Raw genomic sequence first — 25,323 nt, 5'->3', positions numbered from 1 at the left:
CAGTAAGAAATAAGACCCAAAGAGATTACATACTGAGCTTCCCCAACTCAAGTTTGGATGGCACAAGAATTGAGAAAGTTAAAGATGGTGTAATAAAGGAGTTGATAGGTGGAAAAGGACTTGTTAAGTGCTGGTTTGTTGTTCTAATTAGCAGGAGTATTTTGGGGCAGCAAACATAGCAAGCCACTTTTATAGCAGTTAGTACAGCTCCCTTCACAATAAATTCTCAATCTTCATTTAAAGTATTCCCTTTTCACTTGTATAGAGGACTACAATTTTTCCCTCCATGGCAGTGAGATTTACTATATACACTTCTACATATGCCAGCAATCAAGATTTTATGATCACATATAAAGTGTAAAAGTTCCCTTCTCTTCCCGCCTTCCATCAACTTCTGCTTTGAAAACAGTGGAAGTTTCACAATACTGAGCTACAAGGAGCACAGAGTAAAAGACAATTTTCAACAAAACATTTTTTATTAATCTCACCCTGGCTCTGAGAACTCTATCTCATTTATATAAAATGTTTCCAATGCTAATCATTTTTTGCATGAAAAATTAAACACACCGGAAATAGGGCCAAGTGCAGCCTGTGTAAATTACTGCATTGATTTTTATAACATTATTTATAGCATTATTTTCTCCCAGATGATTTGAGGCTGCATACCAAAATATAGGCAACACTGTATAAAATAAGTATTATAGGTTAAGGAACCAGAGGGGAAATTCATGGAGGTAGAATAAATAATGTAGCCAATGGTGAGATTAACACTGATGCACACTTTCAGATCCAGAACAGTTGTTGAAGGTGGGCAAGAGATCTCACTCTAAGCTTTCATAGAAAACAGGAGATAACAAGTATTTTAAAGTTTTACAGTGTTCATAAAAACCAGTCAATCAGGATTTTGTTTGCTTTTGCGAAGCACTTTTTTTAAAAAGTAATTTTTAGCACCAAGGCAAATCCCAGTTCCTCATCATGATGACGCTGTGAGCTACGTGGGAAATAAGTGTCATATGTTGTTACACCCACATTCCCTCAGTGGAAACTTGGCATAATCACAAAACACAGGGCACTGAATCAATTTCATGAACCATCCAAAATTTCCTGTTCAACTGAGTACACAGCTCCACAATGGTCTGGTTTAATTCAGGGTAGCATTTAGATAATCTTTCCCTATAATGGCGCATAAGCTTCAGCTCACATGTCAACTCCCATTTATTCATATTAGTTGGCTGAATAGCTCAGTTGGGGTGGCTGAGTCCGTGCACAGAAGGAAAAAGTTCTGAAATAGATAAAAAAAATTTTGTCATGGGTGTGGAATGAGCAAATGGCTGCAAACAACAACCTGTCATCTCTGATTTGTAGTAATAGGGATCTCTTGTGCACATCTTTTAGGCTGTCCACAAAATCATTTCTCATAAGACTTTTGATGAATTTCAGACAGTAGAGGGTTCAGCATCATCACTGGCCAAAACTTAGGAGCAGAAATTCTGAGATATTGATTAATTCATATGTCTTTAATATTAATGGGAGCATATAAACTAGAAGTGATGTGGTCTGATACCGCCCCCGCCCCCAACCTTTATAGAGGTTGGCAAAAGAAGTACCTATTGTCAGGGCTAAATGTGACTGGGTGACCTCCAGCTGGCGAGCAAATCAATGATTAAGGATGGAAAATACTATTTCATAGACCATGGCTACAATACTGTTAGCCTAGTAAAAAGAGAAAATTGACTTGCCAACTCATGAGAAAACTCTTACACCTGAGCAACAGTGGAACCAGCTAAACCTGTAATAGAAATGTCTTGCTTTTACTACATGAGACCCGTTATAAAGTATTAGTCTCTGTGCACAAGATGAGACACACAGACACACCATTTAAGAAACTGTCCTTTACATTGCTACTTTAGGAGCATAAAGTTGGCAGAATTACACTCACTCAGTTGGTCTGAATTAATTTTTATTTCCAAACAGTAGTGATTAACTTTCTCTGAAGTAGAAAAATGTTAACTTGTGAAGAATAAGACAAAGTTCATAATGATTATGGCTACTGATTAACCTACAAAATTTGATGAGCTTTTCGAATATCCTTGCTTAATATGGTTTCTCATCTTAAAAAGGGGATATGATATGGGATGGAGACAAAAATATTCCACATTATAGAGTTCCTTGCTTACCAAGGATACTGGAAATTGTGTGTGTGTGTGTGTGTGTGTGTGTGTGTGTGCATAAAAGCAAGCATACTATAAGATTGTAACAGCATCTGTTCTATGTTCTAAAATTATTATTAAAATAAGCTCATTTATCTTTTTCTTAAGATGGCCAATGAAACATAATTTCCTGTTTTTTGTAGTTGTGGGCACATAGTGGGCTGCCAGTCCAACAGCCTATGATTGGTAAATAAAGGGCACATTGGAAACTCACTGTCAGGGAATGTCCTTCCCATCTCCCATTGTCTTTCTCCCTGTCATTTACAATAAAGCCATTCCCACATTGAAATCTTCATTAGCCTCTCAGGACCATTGTTGGAGAATCCAAACTCTCTGTCCTCTTAAGATCAGAGCCCAACTTGGCTTTTCAGATGCATCTACACTGATGCTCCCTCCCCCATCTTCCTCTGAACCACTCTACCAGCAAGTCCCTGCTGTTGGCCATATCCTGTATCCGTCCTTTGTGTTTGTTTTCAGATTTCCTTAACTTGGATCCGGTGGGTTTTCATGTTTTATTTACCTTTAAACATCTTGCCATTGTTCCAGGTCTGTCTTGATTATCATTGAGAAACCTTTCTTTTATTTTTCTTCTGTTACAGTTTTATAATTGACTTGTCAAATCCAGTAACTTTTTATCCTCTCTTTATCCAGTGTTCACAGCATTTTGTTCACAGCATTTTGTTCACAGTTGTACATGCATCTGTTGCCATCATGATTTACTTTTGTGTCCTACAAACTTGTAAGTTCCTGAAGGGCAGAGACTATATTTGGTTCATTTTTGCATTTCTCATAGCTCATGAATATGATAGTTGAAAACTGAGTTGACTAATTTGAATCATAAACTGAAGTTCTAATAAGCTTGTGACTGGAAATTAAGTACCATGAAATGCATTGCGATGTGTATATTTTTACATTCTTAGCCTTAGAAAAACCACACACACACACACACACACACACACACACACACACACACACACACACACACATTTGTCTCCCTTTTTTCTTCTGTTCTTCCATGTGTGGGTTATTTCCAATAACTCAACTACAAGAAGAAAAGAGTTACCTAAATGATGTTTTTAAAGTTTGTGGGGGTGTTTCGCAGCATCCCTGGCCTCCACCCACTAGATGCCAGTAGAAATCCTCTCTTCTGCCGTTCATGACACCTAAAAATGTCACCAGACGTTGCCAAGTGTCTCTGGAGCACAAAATCACCCCCAGCTGAAAACCACTGAGTTAAAATAGAACTTATGCACAATAGACAAAAATAGTTTGTCTCTCCATGCATCTTAACACTGACAATTTAAAGAGAATAAAATTACTTTTGCTACCTAATTATACTGAAAACACTGTATAAATTATTAATAATACAAACACCTTGATATTGTTTATTATATATATAGTATATCCATTTTATTACAATTTAAACAAGGAAGGATCTCATTTATTAAAATTCTACAACATTTAGAAAATCATGGAGTAGAGCCATTTAATTAAGATATTAAAACGTCCAAAGGTGTGCATGCGTGTGTGTGTGTGTGTGTGTGTGTTTTGAGACAGAGTCTCGCTCTGTCACACAGACTGGATTGTGGTGGCACAATCATGGCTCACTGCAGCTTCAATCTCCCTGGGCTCAGGTGATCCTCCTGCCTCAGCCTCCTGAGTTGCTGGGACCACAGGTGCATGCCACCAAGCCTGGCTAATTTTTGTATTTTTTGTAGAGAGGGGGTTTCGCCATGTTGTCCAGGCCTGTCTTGAACTCTTGGACTCAAGCAGTCTACTTGCCTCCACCTCCCAAAGTGCTGGGATTACAAGCATGAGCCACCACACCCAGTTGCAAAAAGTGTGAAGTTTTAAAATCATACGAAGTTTCTATGTTCAATTATTAAAAGTTTTAATTGATTTCTTTTAATGTGTTACAGCCAGATACATTTCTGAAAATCCAATAAAAATATACAGAATAATGTCACATTTGAGATGGTTTTACAGTTTACTAATTTTAGGAGCTATATATTTACTAAATTTCTGTTTGTGATAATGAAACAAAATAACCAGGGTCAATTTTAAAAGAAACATTTGTTATCTCCACCTCTTGCTTTATTGCAGGTGAATGGAGCCTACGTATGCTCACATATTTATACAAATCTAGTGAACTTAACAAGGGATCTTGCATGAATCAGAAGAACGACACATATGTTTTCTTTTCATGTGATCTCATATTCTATTTGCCCCAGAGCGGTAGATCAATAGTTATGTGCTCAGAAAGTGCTTTTCAAGGGTGTTGTGGAGTATAAAAAACACAGAGAAATCAATTTCGTTTTCCCATCTCAGGAGACTCAGTGCCCTTTTGTGTGGCTCATGGCAACAGTAATCTGAACTTTTAAATCTACATGCTCTAAACTCGGAACATTTGGAAGTAAATAGTAACATATTCAGAATGATTGAAACTGCTTTATTTGTCATCATTACCATGGTTACTAATAAATTATGAAGCTCCCATATGTGAAACTGCCGAAATGAGCATTTTATGAAGCAATTTACCCATATATGAAGGCTCTGGAAACTTACTACTTAAAATTTGTGCATTAAGACAAGCACTATATTTGTACAAGACTTTGAAAAGTATAAGAAAATATAGTATGTTGAGAGGCAAGAATCCTAGTATCTAGTTCTGTTTTCCATTTATTTTACTGAGATCTCCATCAAACTATTTAGCAATGAGTTTGATACAGTATGTGACCAATATAAATAAGATTTATGAATCAAAAAACAGAAAGAATTGCAAATTATATCCAAGATCATCTTCTTTGATTAAACAAAAAATAGATAATATAATCGAAATGAGAAAATTAATACATGTATTAGAAAATATAAAGAGAACATAGCAACAAAAGTAGATATTTTGTGGGAAATATTCTATAAAGTCCATGAGAATACTAGAAAATCTTAACAGAATATTTTCTTGGAAATTGTGAACAGCCGAAATGGACTCAGAAAGAGGTATAAAACCAGAAATAAATGATCATGTAAGAAGTGAAAAATTTTTGAAGAACTCTTCCTCTAAAACACACATGGTCCAGATTCTTCATCTGTGAACTCTTTATTTCTTATACATTATACGTATTTCTAAACATAGACAATGTTAGAAATCTTTCTGTATCATTTTCAAGATGGTAAAGGCTAGGGAAAAAAAAAAACCTTCAAGAATCAGCACTTGAAAAGGAACCTACGTGATATTCTTTTAAGAAAATAGGTTTAAAAACCATAGGGGAAAAACCAGGAATTAATTCCAGCAGCATGCTAAAAATAAATTTTTAAAATGTTTTATCTAAGAATTGAATCAATGTGAGAAATGTATTAATGTAGTACACCAAATGGTAAAAATTTTAATAGTGTAAAGGCAGTTGATAAAATGCAACACCAATTACTGAGGAAAATAATTTTTTGTAATTATAAATATAATGCTTTTATCACATGACACATCATTTTTAAAGCCACTTGCCAGTTTCCATGGAGGAGCAGCATTCCCATTAGAGTAAAGAAGAAGACAATGGTGCATCTTATTCCCATCATTATATTACTTTGTTCTGATAGTGCCACTGCAATGAGAAAAAACAACATCCCACAAGAACATATAAAGAGATCCAAGGCTAAGGAAGGCACATTCTAACTATGAAAATATATTAGCATTGGTCATCCATTCTGGTAGTAGTATGGATGTTTTCTACTTTTTTTTTGCTTCTCTATATTATCTATACAGAATTTCTATTGCTTTTTTCAATCACTTTTAAAATGAGAAAACGAATATTGAGAAATCATAATGAAATAAGAAGAGATTATCTTCCCTTTTCAGATGAATGGCTTACATTGACTAAAACTCAATATTTCACTGTCTTCGATTCTAGTTACATAGATGACTAAAAGGTTATGAAGAAATTTGTCACTTTTAAGAAATGCAAGACTAAAGGAAAGCTGAAGCAGACTTCTATGTTTCTACTCTAGCTGCTGAGGCAGGAGGGTTGCTTGAGCCCAGGAGATTGAGGCTGCACTGACCTAAGATGGTGCCACTGCACTCCAGCCTGGGCGTCACAGCAAGATCCTGTCTCTATAAAAACAACAATAACAAACAACAACAAAACACAGTTAAGTTCAACGAAGATGACAAAGCTGCATAATAGCATGACCCCAGTTTTGTTTTTAAGAAGAAATGTACATATATTTACACACAAAAGCACAAGGCAGAAAGGTATATTCCAAATATTTAGAAAACATTAACATTGGTCATTCGTTGACACTGGTGGAATTACAGGTGATTTCTACTTTTCTCCTTGTGCTTCTTTGTATTTTCTAAAAAGAATTTCTATTGCTGTTTTTAAAAAGATGATGCAACAAACATTGAGAAACCATCATTCAAAAGAGATTGTCTTCTCAAATGAATGACTTACACTAAGACTCAGTGTTTTATTGTCTTCAACTAAGTAAAAGCCAAAGAAAGCCACTTGATACTTTTATGAAGTGTAAGGCTAAAGGAAAACTGAAGCAGATTTCTTATTTCTCATTTATTTGTTTATTTTTGAGATGGAGTCTTGCTCTGTTGCCCTGGCTGGAGTGCAGTGGTGCAATCTCGGCTCACTGCAGCCTCTGCCTCCCGGGTTCAAGCAGTTCTCTGCCTCAGCCTCCCGAGTAGCTGGGACTACAGGCGCCTGCCACCACGCCCGGCTGATTATTTGTACTTTTAGTAGAGACGGGATTTCACCATCTTGGCCAGGCTGGTCTTGAACTCCTGACCTCATGATCCACCTGCGTTGGCCTCCCAAAGTGCTGGGATTACAGTTGTGAGCCACTGTGCCCGGCCGCTGAAGTAGATTTCTATGTCCTTAGCGTATCTTTCTTCCTTGATGTAAGTAAAATGCTTTGTTATAATCTCTATGTGTATTGACTTTTCCTTCCCATGATGACTTTATCTAGTTTAACATTTCCCAAGATGACTTCATCTAGTCTAGTTTTATTTTTTTCAGATGTTAGCTAGGTGAGCTCTTCCTTCTGGAAATTTCCACTGCACCTAATACAGTGACATTTCTAGGATGGCTGCACTAAGTTGTGGCTGCCTCTTCTTTTAGTACAGCTTTTCCTGACTCCGTGTCCTTGAAACCAAGGTGAAAGACATGAGAAAAAGCTTCCTCAGCTGGATTTAGCTGACAGACATGGGTCCTTTACAATAAAATACCACCCTTACAAGGAAGGAGAAATGATGTGTTTCTCAAAGTGCTGCAGAAGTCTCATTGTTGATATTTTCCTCATTGTTGCTTTGGAAATTCAATGTTTCTATTTAACACCAGGGTCACCCAATCTAATTCTGCCATTCATGATTTTTGAGGAACGGGGTGGAATTTGGGGACTGAATTTATGAAGAGGCAGAACGGTAGAGAGGAAAGCCCTGACATCAACCTCTGGGCGGGGCATTGATTGGCACCTGTGGAATGCCCACCGGGGAAAGATTCTTTTACACTCATTATCTTAATTCTCAGAGCATCTCTGAGGTTTTGTTGCAACTTCAGGGTTCTTTTTTAACTTTTGTTTTAGGTTCAGGGGTACATGTGCAAGTGTATTATACAGGTAAATTGTGTGTCACATGAGTTTGGTGTACAGATTATTTTGTCACCCAGATAATAAGCATAGTATTCGATAGGTAGTTTTTCGAGCCTCTCCCTCCTCCCCTCTACCCTCAAGTAGGTCCCTGTGTCTGTCGTTCCCTTCTTTGTGTCCATGTGTACTCAATGTTTAGCTCCCACTTATCAGTGAGACTATGTGGTATTTGGTCAATTCCAGTTTTGACCAATGATGACCAGAGACACAGAGCAGTTGGGTGTGGTGGAGACAGGGTTCAAGTGTAAGTCAACCCAGCTGGTAAAGTGACACCCATCCCACTCATCCCATTGCTGCCAATGACTTCAACGCTGGAGCCTCAGTTCCCTCCCATGTGAGATGATGATAACAACAATTGTGAAGTGTCTGAGGATTAGAGAAATAACCCAGTGAAGGTACTTCAGAGTGGGTAACTTTTAATTACTGTTGTATTGCTGTACTGACCAATGTAGTCAGTAGCCACTTGTGCCTACTTAAATTAAATTAAACAAAAATTCCATTTCTCAGCAACGCTAGCTTCATTTCCGGTGCTCAGTGGCCTCCTACCTCTACTAGCTACCATATTGGATAGCACAGATACAGAACATTCCCATCGACACAGAATGTCCCTTGGACAGTGCTGCTGTGTATCATTAACTTTGATTTAATTCAAGTGCCAGACCTCAGGGGTAAACACAATCATTCCCTATGTGTGAATGTGCAGGTACGTGTGCAGTTTTGTTATATAGGTAAATTGTGTGTCATGGGAGTTTGGCGTACAGATTTTGTCATCCAGATAATAAGCATAGTATTCGATAGGTAGTTTTTCGATCCTCTCCCTCCTCCCACCCTCTACTCTCAAGTAGGTAAGAGGAAGCTCTGAAGCTCTCCTGGGATGTTCACCCGCTGTGGTGAGAGTCAGGTGAGGCCCTTCACGGAAGGGCACCCTTTGTTTACCGGAGAGAAAGGAGTCACGTTTGTTTCCTGAATGAAGATAGTCTGTCTATGAACCAGGTATCCTAGCCCCGAAAAGGTGAGAAGTGCATGCCAAGGAAACCTCTAGACAGGACTCAATTCTTCCCATGATGCACCTAACCAGAGAATCGCAGAAGGGGTCGGGGAGGATTCCAACTGTGAGTCAGCAAAGGAGACATTCTTTTGAGGTAGAGTCAGGGTGGGGAAAACCATTAATCTGTTTTCCAAACAAGTTTTCATAAATAACTGACAGGAGATGGGCTGTTTTTATGGAAGTATTAACCCAAATGATGGGTGTTAATCATTAAACCTTTTAGGTGGTGGCTCGCTTGTTTCTCTGATATTCTAATCCGGGTCACAGAATGGCTAAGGCAGATTTAAGTGCAGCGTGGATTTTTTTTTTTCTCACTTTGCCTTGTGTTTTCCACCCTGAAAGAATGTTGTGGCTGCTCTTTTTTCTGATGACTGCTATTCATGCTGAACTCTGTCAACCAGGTATGTAGCCTTGAAACTTAAAAATAGATGAACAGTTTTCTACATGTTTGACAAGTCGTTGACTGAAAGAACTCTTTATTTTTCTAAATCTGCAGACATGTTGTGGCTTGAAAGTTGGGGTGGTGAGTGTTTAATGAGTTTGAAAGAAAATATTAAACCGTCTAAGATGATTTAGGTTAAACTTCCAGGAGTATTTGGGGCAGTTTAATTGTAGTTCTGTGTTCCATTAGTTTGAGTTGCATTACATATTAGGATTTTTCAGACTCTGTTTTGGCAGATCTTAATCATCATATACTGCTCTTTCTTTTTTCTTTCTGGCAGGTGCAGCAAATGCTTTTAAAGTGAGACTTAGTATCAGAACAGCTCTGGGAAATAAAGCAGTAAGTGGAGCACCTGAGTGTTCTTTTAAAATTTTGTTTGCTAATAACACTGTGCTTTCTCTAATAATGGGCCTGTCTGCATAGTTACCTTAATCTTGAATAAATTATTTCTAAAGACCTCAAATCTGATCTTCTCTTAAAGGTAGATTATAGAATAATATGAATTTTTAATAAAGTAGGTTCGCCTAAAGTATTTAATCGGTGATGTATGCTAGACAATATGTGAAGTTTTGTGCCACACAAAACAACTTAAAAAACTGGCATCTCAACTCGGGATAGTGAAGCCAAGTGGCCTGACTCAGTCGCTCAGGTCTAGACTGGGTCTACTCCTCACCGTTGTGGTCATTTGAATTTTGTTAGCCTCGATTTTGTACTCATTGAAAAGAAGGGATGGTTCTACCCACATAAAGTCTTTCATAGCACAAAAAATTTCCAATTCGAACATGAAGTTTCTTCAATTATTCTCAATTATCAGAGTAACATATGAAATATATGCTTATGAAATAGAAGTTTAAAAACTAGTCATAGGGCCCATGTGGCTATAGGAATGGTGAAGATCATTGAATTAAAAAGACAGTATTGTCTAATTCTAGTTTCAGTTTCCCAGTGTGGTCTGCAAAATTTTTTCCCCAATAGAAGTTGGTGTTAAGATGTCTCAGGCTGGAAACAGAAAAAAGAGTGCTAAAGAAACTTAGAGGTATTCTGTTGGCAGGCCAATTCATCAATTTGTTATTTTATTATTTACTCAATGGGTAATGATTGTTGTAACAGCCAGCATTTATTGAGAACTTATCTTACTTTCTAGCTGGGGCTCTTCTAAGCACCTTACTCCTATCAAATCATGTAGCCCTCACAACAATGCTTTGAGGAAGGTAGTAGTACAGGTGTTCGTATTCCCACTGAATGGATGGGAAAACTGAGGTTCAAAGAAATTAAGTAACATGCTCAATATTTCAAGTCATCAAGTGGCAGAAGTAAGATTTGAGCCCAGAATCCACTGTCTCTACTAGTGTGCATGGTTGGCCGTCCCAGTATCCTCTAATAGCAGGCACCATGCTGAATGCTGGGGTGTCATGGTGACTAAGGCTTGACTTTACCCTTGTGGAGCTTATAGTAGTAGTAGAATCGGTAATCTATTAAATATTCAGTAAACCAAATGCAAATGTGCAATCTTGACAAGTATTACGGGAAGAATTACAAGGGCACTTCAGCTTTGTCAAGGGCCACAATACCTGGCACTTACTGTGACGTCTGAAGCATGAGTTGAAGTGAACGAGGAAATGAAAGAAGGAAAGGCAGAGGGAACAGCATGTGCAAAGGTTTATCACAGGAAGGATCTTGGTGAGAGTAAAAGTTAGAAAGAGGGCAGAAATATCTGGAATTGGGGCAATGAGGAGGAACGTGGCAGGTGATGAGCTTAGAGAGAGAGGAGCGGGAAGGCCAAGGAATATGTGGGCTGTGTTAGGGAGTTTCGTTTTGAGATGTAGGGAGTGTTCAAGAGCATCAAATGCTGTTGAAAGGCCAAGCCAGAAAGCGACTGAAAAATGCTGATTGTGTTAGACAAGGTGGAGGTCAATGGTGATTTTAGAAAGAGCTCTTTTCATGGGGTGGAGTTGCTGGAAGACAGGTAGTGGGAAGTTAAAAAATAAATGAGTGGTGAACATGTTGAAACAGATGTGTGGACAACTCCTGGGAGAATTTTGGCTGTGAAGGGCAAGAAAGAGACAGCAGTAGGTAGAAGAAAGGAAGACTGAGTAAAGTGGTTTGTTTTTGCTGTTGCTTTAATGGGAAAATGTTGAGCTTGTTTAAAAGACAATGAAGAGACTCCAGTCAGAGTTAAATACACAGAAAGGAGGGGAACTGATATTGTTTAGATCTGAGAAGGGCAGAGGAGAAGCATTCCTAATGTAAGTGACGGAAATGGCCACTGATAGGCATAGTTCTGTCTGGCACTTCAGGAGAGGAGGCGGCTAAGACATGTGTCTATGGAGGAAGTGTTGTATCTTGATGTCAGGAGGATGGGAGAGTTGAAATTGATGAGATATATCTATAAATTATGAAGCAAAACCATTTAATGAGAGTGAGGTTTGAGGGAAAACTGGAAAAAATGGTAAAAAAAAACAAAAAATGTTGACCATCAGTTCTCTCTCTAGAGAGAGGTTTGAAATAGTTATGTGACCCATGAGAAAGAGAACTGGTGGTGAAACCTTAGGGATTACCAGGCAATTTGGGGGTAGGTCATCATGAATTTAGAGTTAAACCAACTAACCTTGTTTTGTAATTTTCTCTAGTTATGCCAATAACTTACCTAAAATGTGGGGTTAGCCATGGTTTGAGTGTTTTTAGATGTGTGCAAAAAGCAAGGTGAGCTGGGACATTTAAGGTCCTGGCACATGTTATTGAAATGAAGAACCAAGGAATCTGAACTGGTAGATAAATATATGCAATTAACTTGTACCACTTGGTCTGTGAAGCCACATGTGGGATATAAAGATGTGTTCAATTTCACATTGAGCACCTATTATGTGTCAAGTATATGCACAACAGGTAGGTAAGCTGCTATGGACATTCTTATATATGTGTTTTCCATATGCTTTCTTTTTTGGGAGTATTTACCCAGGAGTAGATTAATGGATCATAAAGTACACAAATGTTTAGCCTTAGTAACTCTTACCTTATCCTCTCTTAAGTTGTGCATTTTCTCATTAGTATATGTGCCCAATTCCTTTTATAAATGGAGGCTGTCTCTTTGAAGTATTTGAATGCCCTAGGAGAAATACACTACATCCAGTGCACAAGCTTTCAATCCTTTCACACTTGCCCAAGATAAGTTGGTTCCACTGGCAGGATACCCAACCCAATCTAGAACTGCATCAGTCCTGTTCTGATCTAAATAGCTTGGAGCTTTGTTCTGTGACCAAAATTGGACTCCTACCCAGCCAGCTTAAGCTCTTGTTTTTGAGACAGACAAATGGAAGAACAGGAGATCAGGTCAAGTTGTTGCCAAGATCTGAAAAGCAACTGAAATTCATGTCCCAGGGAGAACTGGCTAACATCTTTGTTTTCATTTTCTGCACTGAGCTTATTATTCTCGTTTGTTCTTGAGCAGGCTTATTCCTCGTGTCTGCATTCTGTTAATAAGCCTTCCCTGTCTGAATAGTGTTTCTGCACTATTTTTAATCAGATCCATTTCTTCTTCTTGTTTTATTCATTTATTATTAGGTTAGATCATAGCTACTCTTATTCTGAATAAAACTAATTTTGGAAACAAATGCATTATCAAAAACAAAGAGCTATGCCACGAATCAGTTACTTTTAAACTTTCATAGTATAATATCAAATGAAAAGTTCACATTGAAAGATTGAAGGAGCACTTCAAATAAGACCTAAAGTTGACATTAAAATGCAGTATTTAACATTTGCATGTGAGAAAAGTGATTTTTCCATTTCCATTTTCTGTTGTTGTTGTTGTTGGAGACAGGGTCTCACTCTGTCATCCAGGTTGGAGTGCGGTGGCATGATCTTGGCTCACTGCAACCTCCACTTCCCAGGTTCAAGCAATCTTCCTGCCTTAGCCTCCTGAGTAGCTGGGACCACAGGCACATGCTACCACGCCCGGCTAATTTTTTTTTTTTGGTAGAGATGGGGTTTCACTATGTTGCCCAGGCTAGTCTTGAGCTCCTGGGCTCAAGTGATCCACCCATCTTGACCTTCCAAAGTGTTACAGGCTTGAGCTCCACTCCTGTCCCCCTTTTCTGTTCTTTATGGTAGCATCTTACAGCAGAGTTACATAAAGTGGTACTGAAGGAGAAAACGGTGAAGTGGAAGAAGCAACTGAAGAAAGTTTAAGGTTCTATGTTACAGAGACCAAGGCAGGAGGATCACTTAAGGCCACACATTTGAGACCAGCCTGGACAACACAGCAAGACCCCATCCCTCCTCCTTTCCAAAAAAAGAATATGTTATGAAAATATTTAGGAGAAAGGAAAAAGTACAGCACAGTCATAAACCTTATCCAGAGAAGGTAACTGGGTAATATATTTTTTGTTGTTGTTATTTAGGAGTCATTTGTTTTTACTTACTATCCTCACTGCCACCAAAGAGGAGAAAGGCAGTAACGGAAAAATATGTTTCCCCATCCCAGAGTGAAACTCCAATCCTGACAATGTCCTTGTGATATACTAACCCCCACCATCACCAAGTTCTTCCCCTCAGCTTTTGCCACTTTCTCCCTTCCTGCTTCTGCTTTAGTTGCTACCTTCCTTGGTGGTCCTTAAACAGCTCAGTTTTTTTTTTTTTTTTTTTTTGCCTCAGGCTTTTTGCATTTGCTGCATTAAGGAGCAGAGTGAGTCAAATATACTATATTAATTTGCTAGGGTTGCCATAACAGAGTAACGCAGACTGGGTGCCTTACACAACAGAAATTTATTTTCTCTCAGTTCTGGAAGTCAAGATGTCACAGGATTGGTTCCTTCTGAGGGCTGTGAGGGAAGGATCTGTTCCAGGCCTCTCTCTTTGGCCTGTATGTAGATGGCCGTCTTCTCTCTGTGTCTTCATATCATCTTCCCTCTGTGTCCAAATTTCCTCTTCTGAGGACACCAGTCATAGTGGATTAGAGCCCACTCCAACAACTTCATTTTAACTTAATCACCACTGCAAAGACCCTGTCTCCAAATAGAGTTAAATTCTGAGGTATTGCAAGTTAGGACTTCAACATGACATTTTTTTGGTGAGGACAAAATTCAGCCCCTAATATGCACACACATTCAAGTTTCTGGCTAAGAAAATTTTTAAAAAATTGTACTGATGTTAATAAAGGCAACTGGGAGGGAGTTTATGAGGGAAAAGAGAAAGGGAGGAAGGAAATGAAAATGGACTATATATGGCCAGGATGAAATGTCCAAATGCCCTGTTTGTTGGCTGGCTACTGATGCTGCAGGTTCTTAGGAAGATAGTGCAACAGCAGATACACCAAACTTAGAATGTCCAAGAAACCCTACCCCAAACATTATGGGGATATAATTTATCATGGTCTCCAGTATCTAATGTATGAGAAAGCGGGGTGTGTGTGTGTGGGGGTGTGTGTGTGTGTGTGTGTGTGTAGAGAGAGCGAGAGGGAGGGAGAACCACTGTGTGTACAGTTAGAACCAATGGACCATATTTGCTCCCATACACTTTGTTTTCCTTCTCTTTCAGTATGCCTGGGATACCAGTGAAGAATATCTCTTCAAAGCGATGGTAGCTTTCTCCATGAGAAAAGTTCCCAACAGAGAAGCAACAGAGTAAGCAAATAATGAGAAATCTTAACTGATGATTTACAGTATTATTTGAGATAGTGCATTATTTCAAACCTTGATCTTGAAAATATTAAGCTAATTTTTCGAAGAGATTCACATTTTTACTAAACTTAAAAATAACTTTTATAATCTAACTCATCTTATAGTTTATATCATGTTCCAACAATGCTCTTTGTTTAATAGGTAATATGAAGATAAATATCCCTCAAAATTGCAGGTATATATCCTAAGCTTTCTACATTTCTATTGTGTGTGTGTATATACATATATGTATATATAATTTTTCTTGCAGATAGATACCAAAGAATTTTACTCTTATTTTGAAAATAACCTAAGTGTGTATAAGTTCTTTTCACTCTTGGTATTTATCATAGTACCTTGTTTATTTTCTTAAAAGCACTTAATATGACTTTTAATAATTTTATATTTTTGTCTTGTCTTCTGGAGGAATCTTCTCTATGATGTTTCCTTCTTTCTCTATTTGTGGTGAGGGTAACATTCCTGGTCTGTCTCTATTCCCTTCTTCACTCCTCCCCTTCAGAGGTAAATTGACTTATGTGATTGGTGAGCTGCAAGGAGAACCTGGGCATGGATTCCTTTCTCCTTATGAGGTAGCCATCCCCAAATGATAGCAGGCATCTCTCGTACAACTCCCTAGCTAAGTACAGAACCAGGCCCTGCATGCACAGGTGCATACACCCTAAGGCTGTACTTGCGGTTTGCAGCTGAGGAGCGTTTAGATTAGTAGGTGCCATGTTATTTGGGGGGTTAAATATTGTGTGTATTACTCCAGTACAGGACAATACCTGCCTCAGTTATGCTCTACTTGAGACAATGGAGGTGAATATATTTATTTCAGGATTTTTTTTAAATTAGGAAGAAAATTTGCCCGCTGATTAAAGTCATATCCTCCAAACTAGCCTTTTATTTTGGTCTCCCATCTGTACAATGTTTTGTCTTCATTCTATAATAATTCAAGGCCCAGTATAGATGATTACTATTAATTGGTCTCCCTCACATCCATAATATCTGATGCATGGGATATGAATATAAAGAATGAAACAGAAGAGTGGAGTTTGAGGGAGCAAAATGAACACATACATATTTGTGTATACCCACATGTGTATTTTTAATATACATATTTTAAATAACATATTAACATGATTTAAAAAATGAAAAGAAGGTATATAATAAAACAAAGCCTCGCCCTAAGTTCTACTCCTGTTTTATAGATCTTAAAATTATATATATTGTACTTCATGCCATTAAACTGCAGCATTCTTTCACAACTATTTATAATAACTTTTTTCAATAAAAATAAGGTGATTACATTACAAAAAATTGAACAGAGAAAAAAATAAGAAGAAAAGCCACTGGTTATCTCACAATGGTAACCCCTTAAATATTCTCTTTATATTTTCTTCTAGCCCTTCTTGTAAGCAAGTTTTATACATTGCTGTGTTCATGGCACTGTTAGTTCCTTTAAATGATCACGTTTCACCTAGTACATGACTAAGTTAAATTAAGTGTTTCCATTCTTAGAAAAATTTAATTTAAATATATAACATTTCAGATTGATTCTTGGGAGTTTACCTTTAAAATATCTTCCTTCAGAATCTGGAGCATTGTAGGAGTCTGTGAATATCTGATCTAGTTTATTTGAAAGGTTGTTTGACTTACAACTGGGCACTGGGGCTGAGTGCAGTGGCTCACACCTCCAATCCCAAAACTTTGGGAGGCCGAGGCAGGTAGATCACTTGAGCCCAGGAGTTCGAAACCAGCCTGGGCAACATGGGCAACCTGGTGAAACCTCGTCTCTACAAAAAATGCAAAAATTAGCTGGGCATGGTGGCACACACCTATAGTCCCAGCTACTTGGGAGACTGAGATCACTTGAGCACAGGAGTTTGAGGCTGTGGTGAACTATGATGGTGCCACTGCACTCCAGCCTGGGCGACAGAGTGAGACTCTGTCTCAAAAAAAAAAAGAAAAGAAAAGAATTGGGTACACTGGATACATATTGGGTTGGTGCAAAAGTAATTGTGGTTTTTGCCATTGAAAGTAGTGGCACCTTCAACAAAAGTAGAAGCTTTTGTTGCCAGTGTCAGTTGTAAAAATCAAAACTGCAAAGCTAGACTGAGGATCAGTACACATTTTTCTGTAAAGAGTCAGGCAGTATGAGTCCTGGTGATACTGCTATCAAGGGGATGAATTGACAAGCGAGATGTGTTTAAGATGCAATTCAGCTGCTGGCCTGGATTCCACATGCACTGCCATATTGGAAGCTGCACCCCTACATGAAGAGCTGTGGGAAAGGGCACCACATAATGCAAGATGGGATTGAAAATAGCTTTGCGGAGAGGCTGCTTCTCTTCAGTGTGGCAGGTGGATGGAAGACACCAGTAGCTTGGCATATGGGTTAAGTTTTAAAGCCGCCTTCCAGAAATCTTTTGGTGCCATTATGGGCAGACTGAAGGAGTGTGGCAAATATTCCTTTCCAGGATAGCTTCAGGATCCAAGTTTTGGGAACTGGCTGTTTATTGTCTCCCCTGCCCACCATTGTTTATCCACTAATATTGCAGAAGACTGTAAAGTACAAAGAATAAACCAAATCACACGAATTAAAAACAAAGATATTCAAGTAATGAACAGAATAATGAATAGTCTCACTTTCATCCCACCTTTTACCCAGGGCGATATCTACAACATCTCTTATATCAAGTTTGATCACCACCAATGATACAAAGCTCATTGTCTCCTGAGCATGCCTCTTCCTATTTGGAAACATACAGTTGGCATATACTTACAGTAGAAGCTTGCTTGGCTATGAAAAAGGAAGTGATGTCTTGTTGGAGAGCTGATCTGGTCCAGTTACCATTACCGCAGGCAGGCAGTGGAAGAGAAGCCAGGGATTCCCTAAGAGGATCGGAGAGGATTAGGGTGTGGGCTTGCAGAGAGGGCTGTGGCATTTCCACTCCCTTAGGACTTGAACAGGGCTGGGAATGGGTTCCTGTGCAGATTCCCCAGTGCAGCCAGCCAGGGTGTTGACAAGTGAGTTCATGCTGATGAGTTGGTCCCCATTCCTTACGAGTGATGATGTGTTTGGAGTGATATTCTTGTTTGCATCCCTGCCTACCTCAAGTCAGGTAGAGAAGTGCTCATAGAGGATACGGTTGTCTTTAAGAAGGGAGACTGGCATATTTTTTTCTGGAGGGATGCTCCCCAACTTACAGACATTCTCAGGACCCCCTCAAGTTGCCACTACATAGCAGTAGCTGGAGTTCTAGAGAATATGATGGTGTCCCTAGCAACTGAGAGTGTGCCTGGAACAGAAACTGGTGGCTACCTCTTAGCCGGAGAAGTCTCATGGTGGAAGGCTGGCTTGAGCGCCTGTAACTGGGGAGAGAAAGAGAGCAGTTTTCTGAGCAGTCTGTACTTGAATATATTCCTGGGGCCAAGCAGGGGCTTTGGAAGGGAACAGGATAGAGTCACTGCCTATTGGGCCCATGTCCTTAAGTGAGACAGGGCAAGGCAAGGCAGCAGAGTGAGGCTGGAGGCGTACACCCCTGGAGGCAGAGCTGAGATGGGGTGGAGGAAGTCGGTCAGAGCATGTCAGCCATGTCAGGGGAAGATGCAGTGCAGAGGTCCCGGGAGGGGCCCCTGAAGGCTCCACAGGAGCATTCTGAGTGGAGAGCATCTGGACGCCCGCCACCACAGAGGACCCCTCACAGCAGGGGGAACCACAAGGGCCCTGGTCCAGGAAGAAGAATTTGGCCTTTCCTTATCTATCTCATGCCCCCATCATCTTGCTTTCCTGTCCCTAAGCGAGGAGAATGAAGCATGGTGGAGGGGAGCACAGGCAGGGAGGGAGTGGAGCCCGGAGCAAATGGCGGGAGCCCGCCACTCAGGTGCCTGCTCTGGCCAGAACTGCTGGAAGGAGAGCAGCTGTAGGTGAGAGGCAGGAGGGCAGCTTTGGTTAGACTGGCCTGGATGCCTTAGTAGCTGGAAGTGACAGGAAAGCCACACCATCTGCCCCAGATGCTGTCAAGAGGCGAGGAAGAAGGAGTGACAGAGTGCCCAAAAGGAACAGTGTGAGCAACATCAACCTCTTCCTTCACTGCTGTCCACGAGGCCAGCCTGTAGAACTATGTTGCTGTGGCTGGAGCCACAGGATCAAGTGACCTCTGCTGAAAGCCTGCTATGTGCTGGGCACTGAGATTCGAATGAGGGCTAAGACCAGGTCCCACACTGCACCAGGCCCACACCCAAGAACCTAGCCCTGGTAGACATTGTAGAAAGATAGACCAAATGTGACAGCCACAAGACAACTCTTTCAAAATCATCATTCACAGTTTCTGATATTAAATGCTTTTTTTTTGCTATTGCTGTATTTTTTTTAGAAGCAGAATGAGAGATAGATGGAAAAATGAAGTTAAGAGAAAGCTCTGGTTTCATTAGTTGAGGTTACTTGAGGTTTTCCTGGAACTTGGATTGAAGATGGCAACCAAGTGTTTTCAACTGTTTACAATATGATTTAGGCCAGATTTACTAAAACAGTTTCACAAGAATTTTAAAATGTTGAAAGGAATTTCTAAGGAAGCTATAATCTAATCCAAGGTTTAGTCTAATTCCCAGGTCAACTGGAAAGTTAATATGCCTAGTTTACTCAAACATCAACTTTTAGGTAATTTATCATTTTTAGCAAGAAAGGTAAAGTCTAACTCAGGCAAGTCTTTCTCTTTCTGAGTTAAATGGTGTAGGACATGTAATGGATTTCTCCTTCTGCCTAATTATTCAAGGATAAGTCTTGTGATCTAAAAAGGAACAACGTGCTGTTGTATCCACGGTAAGGGGATTAACGGTCTTGTGCTTGTAAAACAGCAGCCCAGCACCTATTTAGTCCTTTTGATTTCCAGAAACAAGAGCCAGATTCTTACCACTCTTTGGAAGCAATTGGCCCTGTCTGGCGCCATTGATGAAAAATGGCAGTGGAGCCAATTCTTAGAGAAACCTTCAGACCAGGGCTTTCCACACTTGAGGAAAAAGAGTAAACATTTTTACCTCTTTTTCATGATTTGCTGAAAGAAGTCACTTATGTATGAATTAATATAATTTCTTGGTAAAAAAAATTGGTCAAAATGATTATTAAAGTGAATTCAAATAATTCCACCAGCCCACTGGCTGCTCTGGAAAGCCATATTTGCATTGTTTCTGGGTTTGGCTTCCAACTTGCTGCAGCCACACCCGCGCTTCTCGGACTCTGCATTATTGCCAGTCTCCAAACTCGGTTTCTTTTTAGTCCACTGCATTGGTCACTGGTGTGCCCCACCATATTAGATGCAACTGTGGACACCAGCTCCAAGATCATCACCAAGATCTTAAAAGAGAAGAAAGAAGTTGTGGAGGAGGCAGAGGAGGGAAGAGATGGTCCCGGTAATGGGAACGCTAATGAGGAAAATGGGAAGCAGGAGGCTGACAGTGAGGTAGAAGGATAGGAAGAATATGGGGAGGAAAAGGAGGAGGAAGAAGGTGATGGTGAGGAACAGGATGAAGATGAAGATGAGGCAGCTGAGGCTGCTATGGGAAAATGGGCAGTTGAAGATGCTGAGGATGACAACGTTGATACCAAGAAGCAGAAGACTGATGAAGATGACTAGACTGCAAAAAAGGAAAAGTTAAAAAAAAAAGAAAAAGAGAAAAGGCCACCGTCATCCATTCACCCTGTCTCAGAATCTAAGTGAAGTCATCTTTAAGTAGAGAGGCCTGCCGGGCAACGCCACCTTCAGGTGACAAGCACTCTTCAGCACCCAACCCAAACCACAAGAATTTGCAACAGGGGAGGAAAAAAAAGAACCAAACTTCCAAAGCCCAGCTTTTTTCCTTAAAAGTACTTCAAGATAAAAATTGGTTCCTATTTTTTATTTACACTGTTTATTTATTTATTTATTCATTTTGAGATGGAGTCTCACTCTGTCACCCAGGGTGGAGTGCAGTGGCGCTATCTTGGCTCACTGCAACCTCCACCTCCTCGGTTAAAGCAGTTCTCCCGCCTCAGCCTCCCAAGTAGCAAGGATTACAGGCGCCTGCCACAACGCCTGGCTAATTTTTGTATTTTTAGTAGAGACGGGGTTTCACCATGTTGGCCAGGCTGTCTCGAACTCCTGACCTCTGGTGATCTGCCTGCCTCAGCCTCGAGAGTCCTGGGATTACAGGCGTGAGCCACTGCGCCTGACAATACTTTTCATTTTCATTGTATATTTTTGTACATATTGTTAGGGGTCAGCCATTTTTAATGCTCTCAAATGATCAAACCAGCCGTCAGAGCTTTCTCCGTCTTACTTCTGACTTTACTTGTGGTGTGACCATGTTCATGATACGGTTCAAAATAAAAACAAACATTGAAGAAAAGCAAAACAACAACACCAAATCTTATTCCGAGTGTTCCAGTATCTTTTTTTATGTATGAACTTAGTGGTACTATAAGTTTGTACGAGATGGTTAAAAAGGCCAAAGATAAAAGGTTTCTCACTCCCCTCCCTGCCTTTTTTTTTGGTCTGTGAAGTTGCTGTTAATTTTTTTGGCCTCTTTGATGTATGTGTGAAACAATATGATGAACAATAAATTGGAATTTTGTTTCACTGATTTGCTCTAACAACAGCAAAAAATAATTCCATTGGACTCATTCATATTTAAAATCTTGAAAATGTAGGATTTTTATTGAGTTGTGCTAATGGCATTTCAGTTTATTTATGACATCAAAACATGCTTTAAAAAGACATGTTTAGCTCAAGAAATGCTTGTTAGTCGATCAGCTTTTCATTCGGTACAAATCTTGGAGGACATTCAATGTAGTCACATTTGGAAGAAAGGCCATGGAGAAGTCACATTAGTTGCACATAATCTATAATTGGAAGAAATTTGTGTCCTTTGGTTCCTTAATACATAAATTACAGAACCATGTACAGTCATTCTTCATGTTACTTCCTTTTTAGCACCAACTTTCTGCCCTCACATTTACAGTTCTTGGCTACTTCCATCTACAGTATATTCAGGATTCTTCTTTTACCAGAGAGTTCTGTGTGCTATTTTGTTGTCTGAGTATTTGTAGGTGAGTAGACAAAGTTTTGGAAAAGTAACCTCCTTCCTTCCCTGCCTCTCTTTTCTGTTATTACAGCCCTGGACCAATTTATTTCCTCAGTTTGTCTCTCTAGGAATGATGTCAGAAGCACTGAGATGTTAACCTTTTGTCATCCATCCATTTGTCTCCCCAATCACTTACTGAATGGTCCACGTGGGCCAAGCTTCAGGAATGCAGGGGCTTACAGCACAGGACAGACTTGGGCCTCATGTCCTCATGTCCCAGGGCACAGAGAAATCTGCTGTAAATGGACAAAGTATTTGATAGTCTCCCTAGTGACCCTGCAACTGATCAAATTAAAACAGGTGCTCTTTGCTTGGAGATCATGAAGTTCAAATCAGGGCAGAGATTAGAGACCCTCCTGACAAAGAAGGCAGACAAGCCATGTGAAATCTAGAAGCTCTTTGTCCTCCCCATGTCCTGGGTCTATTCTCACACAGGGCATGGAACTATGTGCAAATTCTGCCACCGTGGGGGTTACTGGCTTCCATTTTGGTATTTAATGCTCTGGTGGGCTCAAGACTCCGGTCTTGGTTTTCAGAAGTCTTAGCATCACTAAATTCCTGCATGGGATGGGGCATGGAATCTAAATGCCACTGTAGTAGGAACTCATTTCCTAACCATATCCCTAAGCATATTGGCGAATCAAGGTTAGCTCTTAGTAAATAGTTGTGAGTGAATGAAGCATGTTTAACATCCTGGCTCTTAAACCAGCGGCCTGTCTATTGAGGTGCAGTGGACACAAGAAAACCGTGCCCCCCATCCCCCCAATTTCTCTTTTTCACCTCAGTCCCACAGGAGGATGCTCCTATGGTGGACTTGGCACACAATGGCCAGAGTAGAAGCAGTTCCCTGTTGCCTGGGTGTTAGCTCTTGCTGGACCTCGGTTTCTTACCCTTGGGGAGGCCAAGATATCAGTTAGTTTCTGAAAGCATCATCCGAGCAAGTAGGAAGCGCCAGCCCAGAGTGTGTCTCCATCTTCATATACAGCCTTGGCTGTCTTCAGAGCAGGGCTAGGCTTTCCCCTGGTTCCCTTCCCACAACATTGCTACTGTGGGAAGTGGGCTTATTAATTCCTAGTTCAACTGCATGTATGTGAACAAAATATAAACACATCTGTAGAGTTATATATCTGTTGGTGACATTTGTTGAACATTAGGTTACCTTTTTGTTTGCTTAGAATCTTAAGAGGAGTTACATATTTGGGCAGAACCATCATGTACGAAGGACACAACATTCTCCTGTTGAAGAAGACCACAAACAGCCAAAACTATTTACCTTTTCTCTTTATATCGATCTTAGAGAAATGGTGCTTAAGACACTAGTACGAGGGAAGTAATCATAATGAATAATTTTACATCTGAATGTATAACAGAAAGAACTTTTTAAAATTTCACGTAACTATTAATACTATCCTTTTGCTGGTGGGTACCAGTATCTTGCATTTGAATACAGCTTTCTTAATTTCAAAAAAAATTTTTAAATCTGTTATCTCCTTACCAGTGAAGCTAGTCAAGAGCATTAAAACATTGCCTAGTTTTTATTTTTCTTGTAGATACTTTTACTGTGCCCAGGCAACTTTTAAAATAACTGCTTTGCTCTTATATGTATGTATATGTCTGTGTATTTAATTTAAAAAAAAGATTTACAAATAGTTACAAAGTTAATACAGAGAGGCCCTATGTACCAGTGGTTCTCAACACTTGGTGGGGGGATTCCCCCCAATTGCTCCAAAGGATATCTGGCAATTTCTGGAGACATTTTGGTTTTCACAATTGGATATGCTACTGGCATCTAGTATATAGAGGCTAGGGATGCTGCTATATATCATACAAAACCATAGACAGTCCCTGACAACCTAGAATTATCCAGGCTAAAATGTTAATAGTGCTTGGGTTGAGAAACCCTGCTGTAACCCCATTTCCCTGATGATAACATGTTAAATAGCCACGGTAGATTTATCCCAACAAAGAAATTCACGTTGGTTCAATTTTTCAACTAATGTCCTTTTTCTGTTTCAGAATCTATTTCTCCTTAGTCTGATCCACTCTGTGACACTTTCTCTGTCTTTCTTTGTTTTCATGACCTTGAAACTTTTGAAGAGATTTAGAAGTGTTTCTTACTTGGTACTGACCCTCCCCGCCCTGCCACCCATGGAGTATAAGGAAATGGGATCTGTTTGGGGGTTATATCTATGACTGTAGAGTGCTGTGGCATTTAAAGGGTGGGGAAGAGAGATAATCAGTGTGGCACATGGCTCAAGACAGTTCCCCATAACATTCCCACCCAAAATGCCAACGGCACACCCCCGTTGACACACTAAGAACTCAAGCCTTTCCTAGTAACTCATAGACAGTGAAATGATTGTCTCAAGACCACCATTTGGCAGGTAGTAAATTTCAAAATAAAAGCTTTGTTTCAGTCCAGGAACTTTTTCTGTCTAACAATAACTGTCTCCATTGAAAATGTAAGGTTTAATATTTTCAGCAAAAATGTTAATCTTTTGGAAATCTTTATTTCTAAGTAGATAAAATATTTTCATTTTATTTGCTGAGGGTAATGTATTAAAGTATGAGTTGCCACCCATTGGAAACGAATAAATTTAAAGAACTTGAATTCATGGTATAGTTCCATAGTGATGGGGACAGAGGAAAGTATTTGGGGCCATAGTTGTGTTGATGGAGTTGTACGCCCTCCCTTTTTTTTTTCCTTTATAGTACTTACTCCACACCTCCACAGTGTATGCATTTATTTACTTGTTTATCTTTTGTCTCCACCTCCTTAGCAAGCTCCATGAGATAAAGGACTTTGTTTACAGCTGTATTCTATGGCTCTCTAATGGGGAATACCATGAAATTCATGTTTGAACAGTATTTAAAGAGGCTTCATATGGAAAGAATAATGCAGACAAAGTAACCAAAGGACTCTTTACCTGATTTCGACCTTTTATGCCTGAAATTCTATTTGGTATTTAATTTATATAAATGTTATGTACTATGCATAATATTTTACCTCTTATCTTTTTCACTTGATGGTGTATTTTTGAAATTTATTCTTTTTTTTTTTTTGAGACGGAGTCTTGTTCTGTTGCCCCGACTGCAGTGCAGTGGCACAGTCTCGGCTCATTGCAACCTCCACCTCCTGGGTTCAAGCAATTCTCTTGCCTTAGCCTCCTGAGTAGCTGGGATTACAGGTGTGCGTCACCA

The 25,323-nt window shown here is 39.6% G+C and overlaps 1 protein-coding gene across 2 annotated transcripts in view; it reads left to right on the top strand.

Moving 5' to 3' along the window:
• The window catches only part of CLTRN (collectrin, amino acid transport regulator), a 55,945-nt gene that overhangs the window by 8,897 nt on the left and 21,725 nt on the right, over nucleotides 1–25,323 (top strand). The window contains 3 exon segments of one of the 2 annotated variants that reach the window (NM_001194195.2): nucleotides 8,988–9,302; nucleotides 9,624–9,682; nucleotides 14,879–14,964. In NM_001194195.2, coding sequence (NP_001181124.1) covers nucleotides 9,245–9,302; nucleotides 9,624–9,682; nucleotides 14,879–14,964 — 203 coding nt within the window. In that variant the 5' untranslated portion in view covers nucleotides 8,988–9,244. 2 annotated transcript variants of the gene reach the window in all.

The sequence above is a fragment of the Macaca mulatta genome, chromosome X (genome assembly GCF_049350105.2).
Source record: "Macaca mulatta isolate MMU2019108-1 chromosome X, T2T-MMU8v2.0, whole genome shotgun sequence".
Taxonomy (NCBI): Eukaryota; Metazoa; Chordata; class Mammalia; order Primates; family Cercopithecidae; genus Macaca; species Macaca mulatta.
The sequence above is the reverse complement of the archived record's forward strand: the minus strand, read 5'-3'. Positions and strand labels throughout refer to the sequence as shown.